This window comes from Somniosus microcephalus, chromosome 1 (genome assembly GCF_052327205.1).
Source record: "Somniosus microcephalus isolate GS21.2 chromosome 1, FLI_Smic_1.0, whole genome shotgun sequence".
NCBI classification, from domain to species: domain Eukaryota; kingdom Metazoa; phylum Chordata; class Chondrichthyes; order Squaliformes; family Somniosidae; genus Somniosus; species Somniosus microcephalus.
In genome coordinates this window covers 244,895,326-244,912,286 of record NC_140987.1, presented here as the reverse complement: position 1 = coordinate 244,912,286, position 16,961 = coordinate 244,895,326, and the positions used below count along the sequence as shown (strand labels likewise).

General features: G+C 44.8%; 1 protein-coding gene across 1 annotated transcript; it reads right to left on the bottom strand.

Annotated features, from left to right (window-relative positions):
- Positions 1-6,522: 6,522 nt before the first annotated feature.
- Positions 6,523-16,108, bottom strand: LOC147124685 (perilipin-2-like). Its single transcript, XM_085991554.1, is given in 9 exon segments — positions 6,523-6,749; positions 6,751-7,211; positions 9,388-9,519; positions 9,982-10,166; positions 11,625-11,922; positions 13,182-13,264; positions 14,574-14,769; positions 15,442-15,484; positions 16,031-16,108. Coding segments are annotated over 9 exon segments (1,437 nt in total). The 5' UTR covers positions 16,045-16,108; the 3' UTR covers positions 6,523-6,724.
- Positions 16,109-16,961: the final 853 nt, after the last annotated feature.

Here is a 16,961-nt window from a genome sequence, read left to right as displayed (position 1 = left end):
GGAAGAGGGAGGGAGGGGGGGGAAGAGGGAGGGAGGGGGGGGGAAGAGGGGAGCGAGGGGGAAGAGGGAGCGAGGGGGAAGAGGGAGGGGGAAGAGGGAGGGAGGGGGGAAGAGGGAGGGAGGGGGGGAAGAGGGAGGGAGGGGGGAAGTGGGAGGGAGAGGGGAAGAGGGAGGGAGGGGGGAGGGGGAAGAGGGAGGAGGGGGGGGAAGTGGGAGGGAGAGGGGAAGAGGGAGCGAGGGGGGGAAGAGGGAGGGGGAAGATTGAGGGTGGGGGGGGAGAGGGAGGGAGGGGGGGGGAGAGGGAGGGAGGGGGGGGGGGGAGAGGGAGGGAGGGGGGGGGGGAGGAGAGGGAGGGAGGGGGGGGGGGGAGAGGGAGGGAGGGGGGGGGGGAGAGGGAGGGAGGGGGGGGGGGAGAGGGAGGGGGGGGGGGGGAGAGGGAGGGAGGGGGGGGGAGAGGGAGGGAGGGGGGGGGAGAGGGAGGGAGGGGGGGGGAGAGGGAGGGAGGGGGGGGGGAGAGGGGAGGGAGGGGGGGGGGAGAGGGAGGGAGGGGGGAGGGAGAGGGAGGGGGGGGGAGAGGGAGGGGAGGGGGGGGGGAGGGAGGGGAGGGGGGGGGGAGAGGGAGGGAGGGGGGGGGGGAGGGAGGGAGGGGGGGGAGAGGGAGGGAGGGGGGGGGAGAGGGAGGGTAGGGGGGGGGATGAGGGAGGGAGGGGGGGGGAGGGGAGGGAGGGAGGGGGGGGGAGAGGGAGGGAGGGGGGGGTAGAGGAGGAGGGTGGGAGGGGGGGATGAGGGAGGGAGGGGGGGAAGAGGGAGGGGGGGGGAAGAGGGAGGGGGGAGAAGAGGGAGGGGGGGAGAAGAGGAGGGAGGGGGGAAGAGGGTGGGAGGGGGGGAAGAGGAGGGGGGAAGAGGGAGGGAGGGGGAAGAGGGAGGGGGAAGAGGGAGGGAGGGGGGAAGAGAGAGGGGGGGAAGAGGGAGGGGGGAAGCGGGAGGGAGGGGGGGGAAGAGGGAGGCGAAGAGGGGGGAAGAGGGAGGGGGGGGAAGAGGGAGGGAGGGGGAAGAGGGAGGGAGGGGAAGAGAGACGGAGGGAGGGGGAAGAGAGACGGAGGGAGGGGGAAGAGAGACGGAGGAGGGGGAAGAGAGACGGAGGGAGGGGGAAGAGAGACGGAGGGAGGGGGAAGAGAGACGGAGGGAGGGGGAAGAAGAGACGGAGGGAGGGGGAAGAGAGACGGAGGAGGGGGAAGAGAGACGGAGGGAGGGGAAGAGAGACGGAGGGAGGGGGAAGAGAGACGGAGGGAGGGGGAAGAGAGACGGAGGGAGGGGGGAAGAGAGACGGAGGGAGGGGAAGAGAGACGGAGGGAGGGGGAAGAGAGACGGAGGGAGGGGGAAGAGGGAGAAGAGAGACGGAGGGAGGGGGGAAGAGGAAGGGAGGGGGAGAGGAGGGAGGGAGGGGGGGGAGGGAGGGGGGAAGAGGGAGGGAGGGGAAAGAGGGAGGGGGGAAGAGGGAAAGAGGGAGGGGGGAAGAGGGAGAGGGAGGGGGGTGAAGGGGGGGGAAGAGGGAGTGAGGGATGGGGTGGGAGGGGGAGGAGTGAGGGGGAGTGGAGGGGGGATGGAGAGGGGAGAGGGGGTGGTAGGAGAGGGAGGAGGGAGCGAGGGGGAGGGAGGGAGGGCGAGAGGGACGAGAGAGAGGGGGGAGAGAGAGGGAGGCGGGGAAGGAGAGAGGGAAGGAGGAAGAAACCGGGCAGCCCCAGACTAAAGATGGCGCTGTTCGGGCTCACATTGAAGTTCCGCCATGATCAAAGATGGCGTCACGAGGAAATTGCTGTGCCGCCAGGATCAAATATGGCGCTGTGCTGTCGCTGCATTGAACTGCTGCCAGGATGAAAGATGGCCGGGCCCAGTTGCCGGGGTAACCCTCCTCCCCCTCCCGATCTCCAGAGCCGGTTGCCGGGTTAACCCTTGAGACGGGGGTGGGGAGAGGGGATAGGGGGCGGGGGGTAGAAGGAAAAAAAAGCTGTCTGTCAGCCTTCAGGGCGGGTGTGGCCAGCCTTGAAGGTGCATGAAGAAGCCGGCGGCCATTTTCTCATGTCGGTTGGAAGCACGGAAAAAAAAAAAATTCTTAATTAAAAACTGCAAAATTTGTTTACTTTTAAGAAAAAAAAGTAGCTGCAAGGTACAAAATCGGAAATCTTCTAACTTTATATGTTCTTTCCTTAAAAACTTTCGGCTTTTGTATATCTTCTAACTTTATATCTTCTTTCGTGAAAAAACTTTCGCCTTTTGAAAACCGAAAGTTTTTTAAGGAAAGAAGATATAAAGTTAGAAGATATAAAAACTGAATTATTTATTCTCTATCTCTTCACTTACGTTGCAATAGTTGCTGCAGTCACTCCAGTGCTCGCGAAGACTAAAGTAACTTTTATTTATTCTGTCTTTTTAAGCATCAGGCCCCGCCCAAACACGCCATAGGATTGGACAACCATCACGTGATGGGGGAGACCGAAGGGGGGAGTGAGGGAGGTGGGAGGAGCTTGCCAGAAAACAATTGCCTAGGGTCCAGCATGGCTGGCAACAGACGCCCAGGCTTAGAGGCCTACCTGCAAAAACGGGGAAAGGTAGGAAAATTAATAAGATTAGATAAAAGATTTAGAAAGTAATTAACTTTTTTTAAAAACAATTTCTGAAAGTAATTAACTTTTTTTAAGAAGGATTTCTGTTTTAAAAGGAACTTTTTTTTTAAAGACGCAGAAAGCGGGAAAAAGGAAAAGTTTGGAATCAAGATGGCGGCGACTCACCTCGGTTCAGAACGATAAGGCCCGCCCACACAGGCACCGATTGGTGGACCGTCAGGTCACCGAAGCGTAGGATTGGTCAATCGTCCCATCACTCGACCGTAGGAGGGCCCGGCCGCACGCGCCAGGAACCCGCCGTACGATTGGTCGACCTCGACGTCACTCGATGCTAATGAGCGGATAATGAGCGGAACGTTGAACGTTTTTTGGATACCGCGGGCGCAATTTTTGTCCGGCCGAAACATAAATACGCTTTGGACGGTTCTGGAATAGTCAGCTTTCTTTCGACGTAACGCACGTGTAGGTACGCTCTATAACTTTTGAGTTAATTCAAGACAGACAGACAGAAAGACAGACAGAAGTATCCTTTTATATATATATATAGATAGATAGATAGATATCAGGGTGTCAAAGCCATTTTCTATGATGGGCCTGATCCGATATCCTGGCACTTGGCCTGGGCTACATTCAGCAAAGTTACTAAAATAGAAATAGAAAAGCCATACTCTGTCCTAGATGATAATTTTTTCCCCAATTCATTTTCAATTATTTCTAACTTTGTATATTTTACAGATGTAACCCCTTTGAACATCTTTTATATATCTTTGCTATTCCTTTCCTTGGTGAGTTTGTACAAGATGTTGTCTTCCTTACCCTCCATTTTAATTTTTCTGTTTTTCCATTTTGGAGACAACTTGTACCTTACACTTATTTCTCTTCAGTATAGATTTGTCTCAATGTTAAATTAGCCAATTTTTAAAATAATTATGAACCAGCTGGTTGAATTTAATAACTAACTTAATGAATTGCTGACTGGGTTTAGTTAGTGATTAATATGCCGATGTGTTAGTTATTTACAGAACAGACTGATTGTTTTTAATTGCTGCGATGACTTTGAATTTTAGGAATACCTTTTTGAAATGAGCTAGACAGCAATTAATGTAATAATTGGCTGGTTTTATTAATTAGCTATGTTTCTACCAACCCATCATTGCCCTTTTGATCCCCATCCATTGGTTTGATTTGCTGCTGCTATTCCAGATTAACTACTGCTGGCTTCGCTCCAGTAACTGCTGCTCAACTCCGGATACACTGACTTTTGCATCTGCCAGTCTAACTGGTACCGTGCCCAACTCTTTCCTCCAGTTCAGTGCGCCTGCTCAAAAATCAGCCTCACCTTTCCAGAAGATATCCCCATACCAACTCCCAGCTCAAACATTCGTAGGAAGTTTGCGGGCCCAATGAAACTGTTCCTTGGGCCGTACATTTGACACCCCAGCTTTAATGATCAGATCACCCCTCCACCTTCTAAATTTAAGGGAATACAGGCCAAGTTTACGCAACAGGTCCTCAATGTAATATTTTTAGCCCTGGTATAATTTTGGTGAATCTTCTGTACTCCCTCCAAGACCAATGGCCCAGTAATTCCTCTCCCAACGCGTGAGTACGGACAGGGTACTCACGCGTGTACCCGGAGGAATTGCCGGTTTTCAGCATGCACAGCGCATGTGGGGAAAACCGGCATTTCCTCTCCTGACCCAAGGGGTTAAGAGGCTGAATGCGTGCGACTACACAGGCAGCGCGTGAGACTTGGATTTCCTTTATTTTTTTAGAGAGTTGCGCATGTGTAAAGGCCTCCGGTTTTTACGCATTGAAAAACCACACGTAAGTACTTAGTTTTACAGGTAAGTGGTCTATTAATACAATTTATAAAAAAAATTTCCACAGGTTTATTATTTTTAAAGAACTTACAGCAAGGTAAGTTTAGTTTTAGCCCCGATTTTTTATATAATTTTTTTTTAATTTTAAAATTGTTTAAAATAGTTTTTTTACAGTTATTTATGGATCATTTAAGTAGTGCAATGTTTTTTTTAAAATTTTCTTTCAAGTTTAAGTAGTGTTTTGGGGCCAGGAGTTCATGAGTTTGAGAGCTCTATCAAACTCATGAACTTTTGCAACCTTCCATTGGTTGCCCTGTGCTCACGTGATCCCAGCCGGCTCATCGCACTAAGTATGCCGCTGGGTCACGCACGCACAGCGCGGCAGGACCTCAAGCGGGCCAGTAAGAGGAAATGCAATGCGGGCCAGGATTGAAATGTCAGCACGCCAGGTAAGTGCACATTGGGGGCTTGCACGCGCGGCAAGCTCCCGATCCTAATTTCAGGGCCAATATATCCTTCCCGAGGTTCGGTGCCCAAAACTGAACGCAGTTACTTCACATGGGGTCTGACCAAAGCCCTGTACAATTGAAGCAGAACATCCTTCCTTTTGTATTCCAACCCCCTGTGAGAGAAAGTCCAACATTCCAGTAGCCTTTTTGATTACTTTTTATACCTGTGCACTAGCTTTTAGCGATTTGTGCACATGGACACCTGAATTCCTTTACGGCTCCACAGCTCAAAGTCTCTCACCATTAAGAAAATAATGCAATGTGTCTTTCTCGGATCCAAAGTGAATAACTTCACACCTCATTGAACTCCATCTGCCATAGTTTTGCTCACTCACTCAGTCCATGGCCTTTTGCAACTTTCTGCTCCCATCCATACAACCTACTATGCCCCCGAACCATGTCATCTGTAAACCTGAATATACAACACTATTCCTTCCCAGTCTTGAATATATATGGTGAAAAGCAGATCCCTTGGGAACACTTGTTACAGCCCAATCAGAACAAACCCATGATCCCTACTGTCTCCTACCACCCAATAAATTCCTTGCCTATGCCACAAGATTACCTCCAATTCCACACTCATTTTTGCAGAACCTTATCAAATGCCTTCTGCCAATAAACAAACAGTCATTGACACTCCCTTATCCACCATGCTAGTGACTTCAAAAATTTCAATTAGTCACAAATCCATGCCGACTCTGATCAGCTGATGATTTGCATACCTCCCACAATTGATGTTATCAGATTGCACTACCTGGTTTCTCCCTCCCTTCTTAAATAATGGAGTGACAGTTGCAATTTTCCAATCCAGAGGCACAATGCCTCACTAGAGCGCTTTGGAAAATTATGACCAACACATCTACAATTTCCTCACCCATTTCTTTTAATAATACACTGGAATGCAAATAATCAGATCCTGGACGTTTGTCGATTTCAAATCCCATTATTTTCACCATTACCATTTAAAAATAACCTATTAAATCCACTAAGTTCCTCCCCTTGACTTATTTTTAGGTTCCCTTGTACTGCTGGTATTTTGTTCTTTCTCCACTGTGAAAACAGATGCAAAGTACTCTTACCAAGTCTGCCATTTCCTTATTGTCCATTGTAGTCTGGCCTGCATCCATCTTTAGTGGGCTCACACACACACTCCCCTTACACCGGCTCCCCCAAATCATATAGAAGGCAAATGTCTTGACAAAACTTGGTCCACGTGATCTCCTAAGAACGTTGGAGAGGAATTTCCCCCAGAGTATTTTCCCTTTATTGGCCCGAGGTTTTTCGCCTCGCGGGGGATTACATGGCTATTTAATGACTCGGTCAGCATTATTGGATGGCAAGCATTCCATAAATTCCTTCAGAGACTTTGTTCTATTTAGTGGCTTAACACCTGTCTCAGAGAGATCAGACCTCAATTAACAGTTACACAAGAATGCTGTTAACATTTTGGTTCCATCTTCAGCCATTAACCTAGATTATTAATTGAATTTCATGCAGAAAATCAAGCTGTGCCAGTTCAGGAGAAGACAATGGATGTCTAAATAGTAAGAGAGTCAGGTAACCATGGTTGCTCAAGAATTTATTAAGTGCATATATGAAATACAAATTTAAAACTGTTCAAACAAGAGGAATACTACTATTACTGAAGCAGATTTATATTTCATACCATTCCCAGCATCTTTGTCATTCTGCAAAAAGGAAAAAAGAGACAAGTGCAGAGGCAGTGGTTAAGCAGCAATTGATATTGCAACAAACAAGCTAAAGTTGTTCAAGCATCAGGACAATTGTGCAGCTTCAGATTGTTTCTCTTCAGTGGTTTCAATCTCCTCTTCCTGCCGCTCACGATGCTGGGACCCATCTTGCCGCTCAGTATGCTGGGACCCATCTTGCCGCTCAGTATGCTGGGACCCATCTTGCCGCTCAGTATGCTGGGACCCATTCAGTTGTGGGTAAAAGGGACCTACCAGCCAATTCAGAGGAGTGTTGTTGACCAGATAATCCATCACTCCATCCAGCGAGTCCTTCATTTTAGTCAGTTGATCTTTGCTTGTGGAGAGGATCTGGCCAGGAAGTTCTTTGAAGGATGTTTTAGACTTAAATGTAGAGTACGTCTCTCTTGCTGAAACAGTTATGCTGTGGACCTGTTCCTGAATATTCTGTGGTAAACCCTGAATGCTGCTTACAAGCATGAGGCATGTTGTCTGCAATTGTTGACTCAAATTCCGAGCAATGGCCAGTGTACGGGATTCAATCAGCTATATAAAAAAAATGTACAACAGTTACATTTGAGACCCTATCTTCCTGCTAGACTTATCTAGACCAAATATTTTTACATCACTGTTCTCCACAGAACATATTCAAGTGGTTCAGTTTTACCCAGTTAGCAAATACAAGCTAACCTACAAATGGAGTGGAGGTTTAAGCTAATCACAGGAGGTAGCTATTGACCCACAATTAGTGATGGAGTTCCAGCTTTAATGTTTCAAGTTGGAGAACACAGGTCACACCCACAATCACCTACTCTTATTGCTGAACCCCCATCTCCTCCCTACCATTAAACTCCCATCTCTCTCCCCCCCCCCCCCACATACCCACCAAACTAATGGTGCTGCATATCCTGTTCTGTTTGCCCATCACCCAGTGCATAGTTCACAAAAGGCTCAAATTAATCTACAAATCCCAGCATGGCCTGCCCCACCCAATTTCTGCAATCATCCCATCATATCCCCTCTTCCAACTGCTCTGCTTCTGTGGCCATTGCTTTGAGCCTTCTGCTGACAGTCCTCCCTTTTAGAAAACCAACATTATTTTTCCTTACACCACCCCCTCAAACACATTTAACATCTGGTCATCTCAATCTGTTCATTCCTGGTTCAGTGTACATTTTCATTATGCCCATTTGATTGCTGGTCAGACTGCATCTGGAGTACTGTACCTAGTTTTGGTCCCACCCCACATGGATATAGTGGCCTTTGAAAAGGTCCAGAGGAGAGCTACAAGAATGAATCCTAGCTTAAAGAACCTCAGCTACTCAGATAGGCTGAAGGACCTTGGTCTATTTATAGAGGAGCATAGACTTAGAGGTGACCTGAAAGAAGTCTATAAAATCATTAAAGGGCTGGATAGCATTCCTATTGAGCAAACAGATTTTTGGGGAGGAAAAAAAAGGTCCAGGGGTTAAGAGGAGTTTAAACTAGAGTGGGAATACAAGAACTGCCCAACATCCACAGCAGTGAGCCTCTGGAATGTGTTGTTGGCTGGTGTGCTGACTCTCTGCCTTTAAGAGGGAGCTGGACCGGTTCCTGACTGGGGCAGAGATCACATCATTTCGAAGGTAAGTGTCTGGAGAACACTTGGTCCAAGTGATCTCCAGTGTGTTGGAGAGGAATTTCCCCAGAGTATTTTCCCTTTATTGGCCTTTGGTTTTACATGGCTATGGAATGGGAAGTGTCTAGTTAATGCTCCAGCCATCGAGTGTGGGACAGGTTTGATGGACCAGCTGGTGTTTTCCTACATGTCAATTTTGTATGTTCGCAAGTGCTTTTATTAAAAAAGTCACGTATTATACAAATGCCAGGCATTGAGTGTTTTCATATATTAAGAGTTTTATACAGAATGTAATGAAGACTTGGAAGAGGTGGTTGCAATGTTAAAACAAAAACTACTTTTAAATTTGCATGCAAGTCCATTGATAGTGCCATAGGTTCCGTTCCCAAAAGCCTGAATCTTAGCGTGTCCTGATCAGCCTTCAGCCAGCAGAATGAAGCACAGATTTGGAAACCAGCCACAGGAGTGAGGGCCTCCCATGGAAAGAGTAACCAGCTACCTGAGTGAGGGTTTCTCCATGAGTGTGTGTGACAGGGGAGGGGGGGGGGGGGGGGGCGAAAAAAAAAAAAAAAAAAAAAAAAGTGGAGGTGGTGGAAATCAAAACCAGAGGAATTAGAATGCATAAAAACTCCTCCTCCTTTCTTCCCTCCTAAAGTGATTACATCCATTCTGGCCCAACCCTACGTCATAGCAAATTACTGCTAAACTAATAAAGCGTGTAATACAGCTAGCTCTCAGTGTCAAGAGTTCCCATGCTCACAAATCCCTCCATGGAATACCCTTTCCTAAGGATCTCTTCGAACTATAGATACATCCTATTTCTAGATCCTATTATGGACTTTCTACCCATCATGCTCCTGGCCCTTGAATGTTCCCAACATCTGCCTTCCCATGTTCAAAAGTCTTATGGCCCAGCTCTTTGATTACATTTTCCCCTCCAAGCTTTCCCTCCCTCCCCACTCCGTCCAGTTAAAAACACTCCAGGATTCTAAGTTGTTGTAGCACTAGTGAACTAATAAATTAGTTAGTTAGTTACTGGTCCACATGGCCATTATCAGGAGAAGACTTAACACCAGCCACATGACTAGCTTAATGCAAACTCACCTCTGCTGCACGGGATTCATCAGCTTCATATCCATTAGATTTCCTCCATTCTACCCATGTCTGGTACAGCTTATCCTGGGCATCACTGATTTTTTGGTTTGCTGTGCTCATGTTTTCTCTGGCATAGTCAATCTGGAACATAAAGGACAATTTAGCACCATTTTTCAGCAAGCATGCCTTGCATCTGGAGCTATCTGCAGGATTGAATCTGGATATTGGTATAGCCTTTAGTATATTGGAAGAGTGTTAAAAACTGAATGCAGGAAACAGCAATCCAAATCCATTTTAGAATACTGAAAAAAAAACATGCTACATGATAATGAATCCAAAATTAATTTAAACAACCACAGGTGTGTGTAATGCACCAGGAAATTAATAATTCTCTTGAAATTAGGAGATTCTCATCCACAATATAAATTCTCAGCTATACAATATTAAATAATAATAACTGAATATGTCAAGTGTTCCAAGCAGTGGAAATGTTTGCAGTTTGCTAAAGATTAATGTAGAATCACAGCAGAGGAGGCGGCCATTTGGCCCATCGTGCCTGTGTCAGTCAAAGCGTGCAATGACTGGTGTGACTCGCGTACTTACCAGATCAATAGTATGACGGAGCTGAAAAATTGCCTCTTGACTACGTTGTTTAGCACTGCGAACTTTAACCACAGCCTGCTCGTAAGCTCGCTGGCGTACTTTGGTAGAAAGGGATCCCAGCCTCACATAATAACTCTGTTTCAGACGTCCAACTTCAAATCCATCAATTCTCCTGGCTTCCTTAGCTGCAAGTACAAATATAAAAGCCAATCTACAGCTAGAGTTTGACTACAACCTAGTTCAGCACTAAACTGGCAATCTCATTCAAAGGCCAGAGTGGCTGGTGAGATGCAGCATGGCTGGAGTGAAGACAGAAGGAGCTTCAGTCTCTATCCAAAACATGCTATTGTTGTGCGAGAAGCGACTGATTCAGACATTGGCCATCAGAAGTAGGAACGGTTCTGTTAACCACCTCGAACACAAGATTCACAATTTTTTTATTGCCATAGAATTTCATGGCAGTCAGTACCTCATGAAAGATCATAGCAAGGTTATTGGGTCAGTTGCAATGATGACCCCATTAGCCAAATGGAAAAGGGAAAAGTGCAATAGTGAGTTGCAAATATTTAGTGAACTCTAGATTATTTCCTCCTACACCCAGGACAAACATCACATTTTAGCTGAAGACACTGAAAATGTTACTAAAACCAAGCCATTGTATTCAATGCAACAGTTAGCATATGACAACTGTCCTTCTGTTGCTTTATTCAGACATGACGCAGAGGGTCAGGAGCCTATATTTCTGGCACTAGTCAAGGACTGCTGGCTACTCAGTTCAGCTGCCGATTTCCAGCAGCTGCATGGAGAAGGGGTGGCAGGGACACTGGATTTATTGCTTCCAGCTGGGTCTTTCATTTCAGCTACAAGGTGCTGTGCAGTGGAGTGATGCGGAGGTACTCCATTTGCATTATGGAGTTCCCCCAATTTAAGTTTGTCAGGGTTTTTATATGAGCCTCACACACAGGCTTCCAATTCCCTTGTACACATGCCAGCTGCATAGAGGGATGTTAAATGCCTCAGATACATTGCAGACGGACACACATTATAGGAGTGGATGGATGGCATGCAATTCAAGTTTTAGAGCCACATTTGAATTCAAGACTTAAAAAAGCAAGTTTTCAAAACAGCAGAGACTAGTGGAATGCTTTTCCAAACTACAAGCATTCCACCATTTTCCCTTGATGATGTTTTGGCCCATGTTAGAAGCACATGTACACAATAAAAGCATTTTATACCCAATTGTAAAGTATTTCAAGAGATCACTGTATCCAAGTGGTCACAATTATTAAGCATTAAAAAAAAAAGTCCCTTACAGCTATTATAGGAAGATTTCAACACCAGCCTTAAGTTACTCCTGGCTAACCAATTAATTAGTTACCAACAATTTGAATCCAGATTAGTACTTTGGTATAAAATGGACAGGCCGTGTTAGTGCTGCCTCTATGTTTGGAAGCAAAATGTTGACTCAGCTGACAATTGAAGTTGGGGAAAGTGAGCAAGTTTAGCTCAGCAGCATTTTCATTTCCTGGCAAGGGTATTCAGGAAACAGCCATGAGCAGGGCTAATCTTCCCCAGCAAAGACTTAAGGAAAAACTGGAAATCATATGCAAGATTTTACTTGGAGTCATCATACAGTTTCTCACCTTGCTCATCTTCAGTCAGAGGAAGGTAGTGGTCCACAAGCACTTCAGAGGTGGTCAAGGCAGAATTCACTCCACTGCTGAACATCCTAGCCATACGTGACTCAAGTACATGGTTCACACTGCCATTCACCACAGCCTTGGTCATTTCCATACTTTCATGGACAGTCTCCTTGGTCTTGTCCACAACTCCAGTAATTCTGCTTGCAACAGTCTCCTTGGCACCAGTAACAGTATGGGTTACAACAGCCTTGGCACCAGATACTTTTGTAGCGACCACATCTTTTGCATTAGCAACAACCTGTTAACAAAATGGACAGAGCTTAAGTGTAACAGGGCTTGAAATTGCTCAAGTTTTATCGTGCACGAGGTCTGTCCCTAGCTGAGCTATTCCTGTTATCACTAAGTGGTAGGAGGTTGGCAACAGCACCTTTGCATGATTATGTTATACAGGGTCCCTTCTGGGGAAAGAGTAACCATGCAATTATAGTTTCACCATATTCCTTTGCAACAATGGCCTCCAGAGAAACATTCAATTAAGTTTGAATACTGTTCAGGTAAAGTTTATTTCAGTATTAAATAAAAAATAAAAAAAGAGTTAATCAATGTTGTACATATCTTGAACACTGAAACAATTATACTCTGTACAAGGTTCAGACAGTATACTATTAACACATCTTCCCTTTTGAGTTAATCTACAAAGATTAAAAAAAGGCTTTCTTTATTCCCAGTCCCTGCACCAATTGTAACCACAGGGCCACATTGTGCACTATAGGCAGCAGAGAAACTGAAAAAAGTATGTAGCTTTGCATTTAAACTTCAATGTATAGCATCCCTACTCACAATTGTGCTTTGCAAAGACAGTAGTGAAATCTATTTGGCTTTCTCATCTAATCATAGAGCCAGCCACAATAGCTTTAGTGAAATGAGAATACATTTCATGCCATTATAGAAGGAAAAACTAGAGATTTGTAGTTAAGAATAAATTTACTCAAAAGCAGAAAACTTTTAAATCAGCTAAATATTTCACTGCAATATTTCACTGCATCACCACAGAATACCAAATTAGTAGCTTGATTATGGAGGCCCTGCCAGATGCAGTCAGCCAGAGTTCTTTGGGGATCCGAATGTTATTTAAGTACAGATCTGCATCCTGAACGCAATACAATTTATTTTATTCTCGAGAATAGCAAATTATTGTCTGTTAACTTGCCCAATTACTACTCATGTATTGGTCATTAAGTTTACCATTAAACCATTGAAGATCAGCCTCACACAGAAACAATTTCAGGAGGGATGAGCACGACACACCAAGAATCAGGAACCCTACCACACTGCTCAATAGTCAGATAGCATGCTAATCAAGGAGCTTCTTTCACAAATCAGGGAGGCAAATAGCATTAAAATGTTTGACCCCCACCCCCCCAAAAAAAAACTATTGGAAAACCAGACATTTCAGGAATGAAAATCTCAGTGCTAATGTCAAGTGAATGAGCACTGATGTTTGTACAAGCTTGTTTGATTGCACAAATCTAGTAACTTTACAGTAACAGTCAGTACCTGGTCAGTGGGTTGGTGGAGAAAAGGCAGTTTCTCTTCAATTCTGTCTAGCCCTTTGCAGGCATAACCATTTGCAAATGCAACTAAGAACAAAAGATGAACATGTGAACAAGGCAGCATTTAAAACATTCAAACTAGTCAAAAGAATGTCAAACACTTACTGGTGTACACAATTTGCCAGTATAATGCTACTTCTCTCCAAATAAATATATAGGAAACTTTCGATTTACCGGCACCTAAATAACCGGAAATCTCAGTTAACTGGCAAAATTCAGGAGTAGGTTCAGGTTTTACTTCATATTACTTGCCTTCCTCGATCTGTTGCTGTGCAATTGGGTGTGGCTGCAGCTGTTGCTAAGCTACAGAGACTCTTGGAACGTGTGGCCATTGTTCTGCACCTGCTGCTAAGCAACAGGGTTTGTTGCTTTATACAGAGCTCTCAGCTCTCCATATCTTTTACTATAGCTCTCGGTTATCCGGAATTTTTGATGAACCGGCACCACGTCGGTCCCGGATAAAAAAAAGTTTCCTGTACTAAAACTGTATCACCACCCAATGCAGTGACTCGTGTACAGGAAGTCACTTAACCATCATCTTCTAAATTTTCCTCTGTATTAAGTCTCAAAAAATGTCATTAGTAGAAGAACAAAACAGCAGAGAAATGGAAGCTTTTCACAGCATAGAACTGTTTTAGGAAGTGACCAGTCAATGTATATTTTGCCTAGTAAGGTAATTGATCCAGATTACAGTTTAGAAATAAAAAAAGACAGCAATTATCCTCAAGTCTGCAATTTCAAACCAAAAACTTCTAAAGATTTAAAACTTTTTGAACAGTCGGTGACCCTCCAAAGAAAGAAAACAGTCAGCAGTTTTATCAAACTTCAGCACAAAATAAAGTTGTTAAACATCTATGTTTAAACATTGTATCCAACAAGTAGCTTCCTCAGGAATGCTTGTATAAATAGAACACTGACTGTCTGAACTAGGTGAAAGGCAAGTCATCAGCTCACAACTAGGCAAAAGGTCAGCAGTTTTAAATATCCTTCTGTAGAGATATGGCGCAATACTGAAACTGGTTTGTGCAATACTGTACCAGAATCAGCTATGAGGAGATGACTAATGTTTAGTGAACACATCACTAAACTTAGTACACCATTAATGAAGCTTAATTGCAACAGTTATGGCTTGTACAGGTTTTGCTTTTCAGTAATGGCCAGATTTCACTATTGGGTCAATGTCAGTTAAATCTTGTTCCTTTTCATGCAATTCCTAGCCATCTAGTGACTATTTTGGAAGCCACCTCCATTGATTCAATTCTAGTATGTTTAAAATAGACCTCAAGGGTCAGAATCAAGTCTGACCTGGCAAAAAAGAATTGTTCCCATTTCTTACTTTGTGGTTCTAGCTTCTGGAGGATTGGCATAGCACTGGTGACAGCTACAGCTGCAATAGCAGTAACTCCTTTCTCTGCAGCTTCGCACACAGACTTCAGGTATGGGTGATTCTCCTTTGTGCTGCAGTATACAGACGTCACCATATCATAGGCAGTACTTAGAAGCGGCAAGTTAGCCACTCTAACGACCACATTCTAGCCAGGAGAGAAAACAAATACAGATTTAAAACAGTTTCTTTCCCCACTATTATACGCCATTTGAGACAGTGTCACCATACTCCAGTTCAGTTCCCATCACTCTCCAGGACTTGATCTTCGATAGCAAACATTAGGCTACTAACAGAAGCAAGGCAAGAGAAAAATACAACCAAGATCATATTCTCACCCACAGCTCCAGGCCACCTCACTCACAAAATCTGGAAGGGGTGGGGGGCAGTGTGGTGGAGAAATTGAGTCAACTCTAGAATCCCTACTGCCATCCTGGGGAAAGTCAGCAGGCAAGGATCAAACCTGGAATCATCCTGGTTTATGTGACCTACTCACTGGGTACGTTTACTGAGCCATCAAGGAATGCTAGCAAAAACTTTAAAAAAAAAAGTTATATCACAAGTTTTCCAGTTACAGGTTACAATTAGCATTAGTTAATTAATGCAAGTATGTTACATGGTTCTATTGAGAAAAAAATGAATCCAAGTTTGAGGACTTGGGGCTAAATCTCATTTTACAAACTTCTACTGAAAAAACATTAAGCAAAGCAACTACAAAACAATTTCTAGTGTAACTTCAATATGAAGTTAGCAATTTTAAGATTGCTGTTTACAAGATCTAAATGCAATTCGAATCTAGAGCATATCGAATGAAACGTACCTGGGGCATTTCTACTGCCGTCGAGGCCATGATGACGTCCTCTCTGCAGCAAGAATTTAATAAATTAACTTTCAGAACAAAAAAACCCCACGACTTTCACGCGAAGCCTCCCACCTCCCTCGTCTGGAAATCACACGATTCGAGAACATGGCGAACTATTAACAACCGAGACTCGCTTCAACAATCGCAACTGCATCGGCGCTCAAACACCAATCCGCAAATTAACATCTAATCAGGTTGAACACCGACCCGACAACAGAGCTGTTACAAGGCGACTTTCTGGAAGCATTTCTAATTTGATTGGTTAGAATACGGCTATACACCTGATCTACTCACCCACCCAAAATCCAACAGCAAATGTAAACCCGACTAACTGCACCGGCCTACAGTGTAAATGTACCAACCTTTACTGTAAATGCACCAGCCTACAGTGTAACTGCACGGAGCCTTTACTGTAACTGCACCGACTCTAGGTCTAAGCCCGGGCTCCTCGCGCGCCGTCTTTTATTGTCCCGGAACCTGCGCGCCCAATGACGTCAGTGCAATGAGGTTTTTTTTTCCAAACATTTTTATTTAAATATGGTAGTACCTGTTACAACTCATCAATTACATAATGGGCCAGAAATTCCAGGCCAGAAGCGTGAGTACGGTCGGGTTACTCACGCATTTGGCCGTTGGAAATGCCGGCGTTCAGCAGGAACAGCGCATGCGGGGAACGCCGGCATTTCCAGACCCGAGGTCTATTCACAGCGCGTGCGACTGCACAGGCAGCGCTTGCGCAGCGAACTTTGTAGATTTCACTGATGGATTGAGTGAGGGTAAGTCCCTAGAACTTGCACTTGAAAAAAGCAAGTGTAAAGTTGTTCATTGGCTGGGGAAGGAGATATATTTTATGGAGGAGCTTATGAAATGCAATATTTAGGTTTGGGAAAGGGAGGGAAGTTATTTTAAGAAATTTTAACTAAGTTTTAAACTTTAATTTTTTTTTTAAACGGGTTTTCAGAACGGTAGGTAGAAGGAGCAATTGTGGCTGTGTGAATGGAATGTGAGAATGAGTTATGTATGTATGTCCACATATATTCCTTTACGTATATGTATGTATGTTTTATATTCCTTTACTAATGTGTATGAATGTATATTTTTAATTATGATTTTCCAATAAGTTACTTTCTCTGAAAGTCATAATTAAATAATACATTCATACACATAAGTAAAGGAATATATACATAACACGCAAAGGAATATATACAGACATACATACTTTCAGAAGCTCCACGATAAGAAATATCTTCCTCCGCAGCCTCTGGAGCAACTGTACCCATGCTTTTTTCATGTGTAAGTTGTAATGACTGGACCTCACTGAAAGCATTAATGAAAGCGGCGAATTATACTGCGCACGCGCTGCCTGTGCAGTCGCACGCGTTCTGCCTCTGAACCCCTTCGTTCAGAGGACAGGAAATGCCGGTTTTCCCCACATGCACTGTGCATGCTGAAAACCGGCATTTCATCCGGCCAGATGC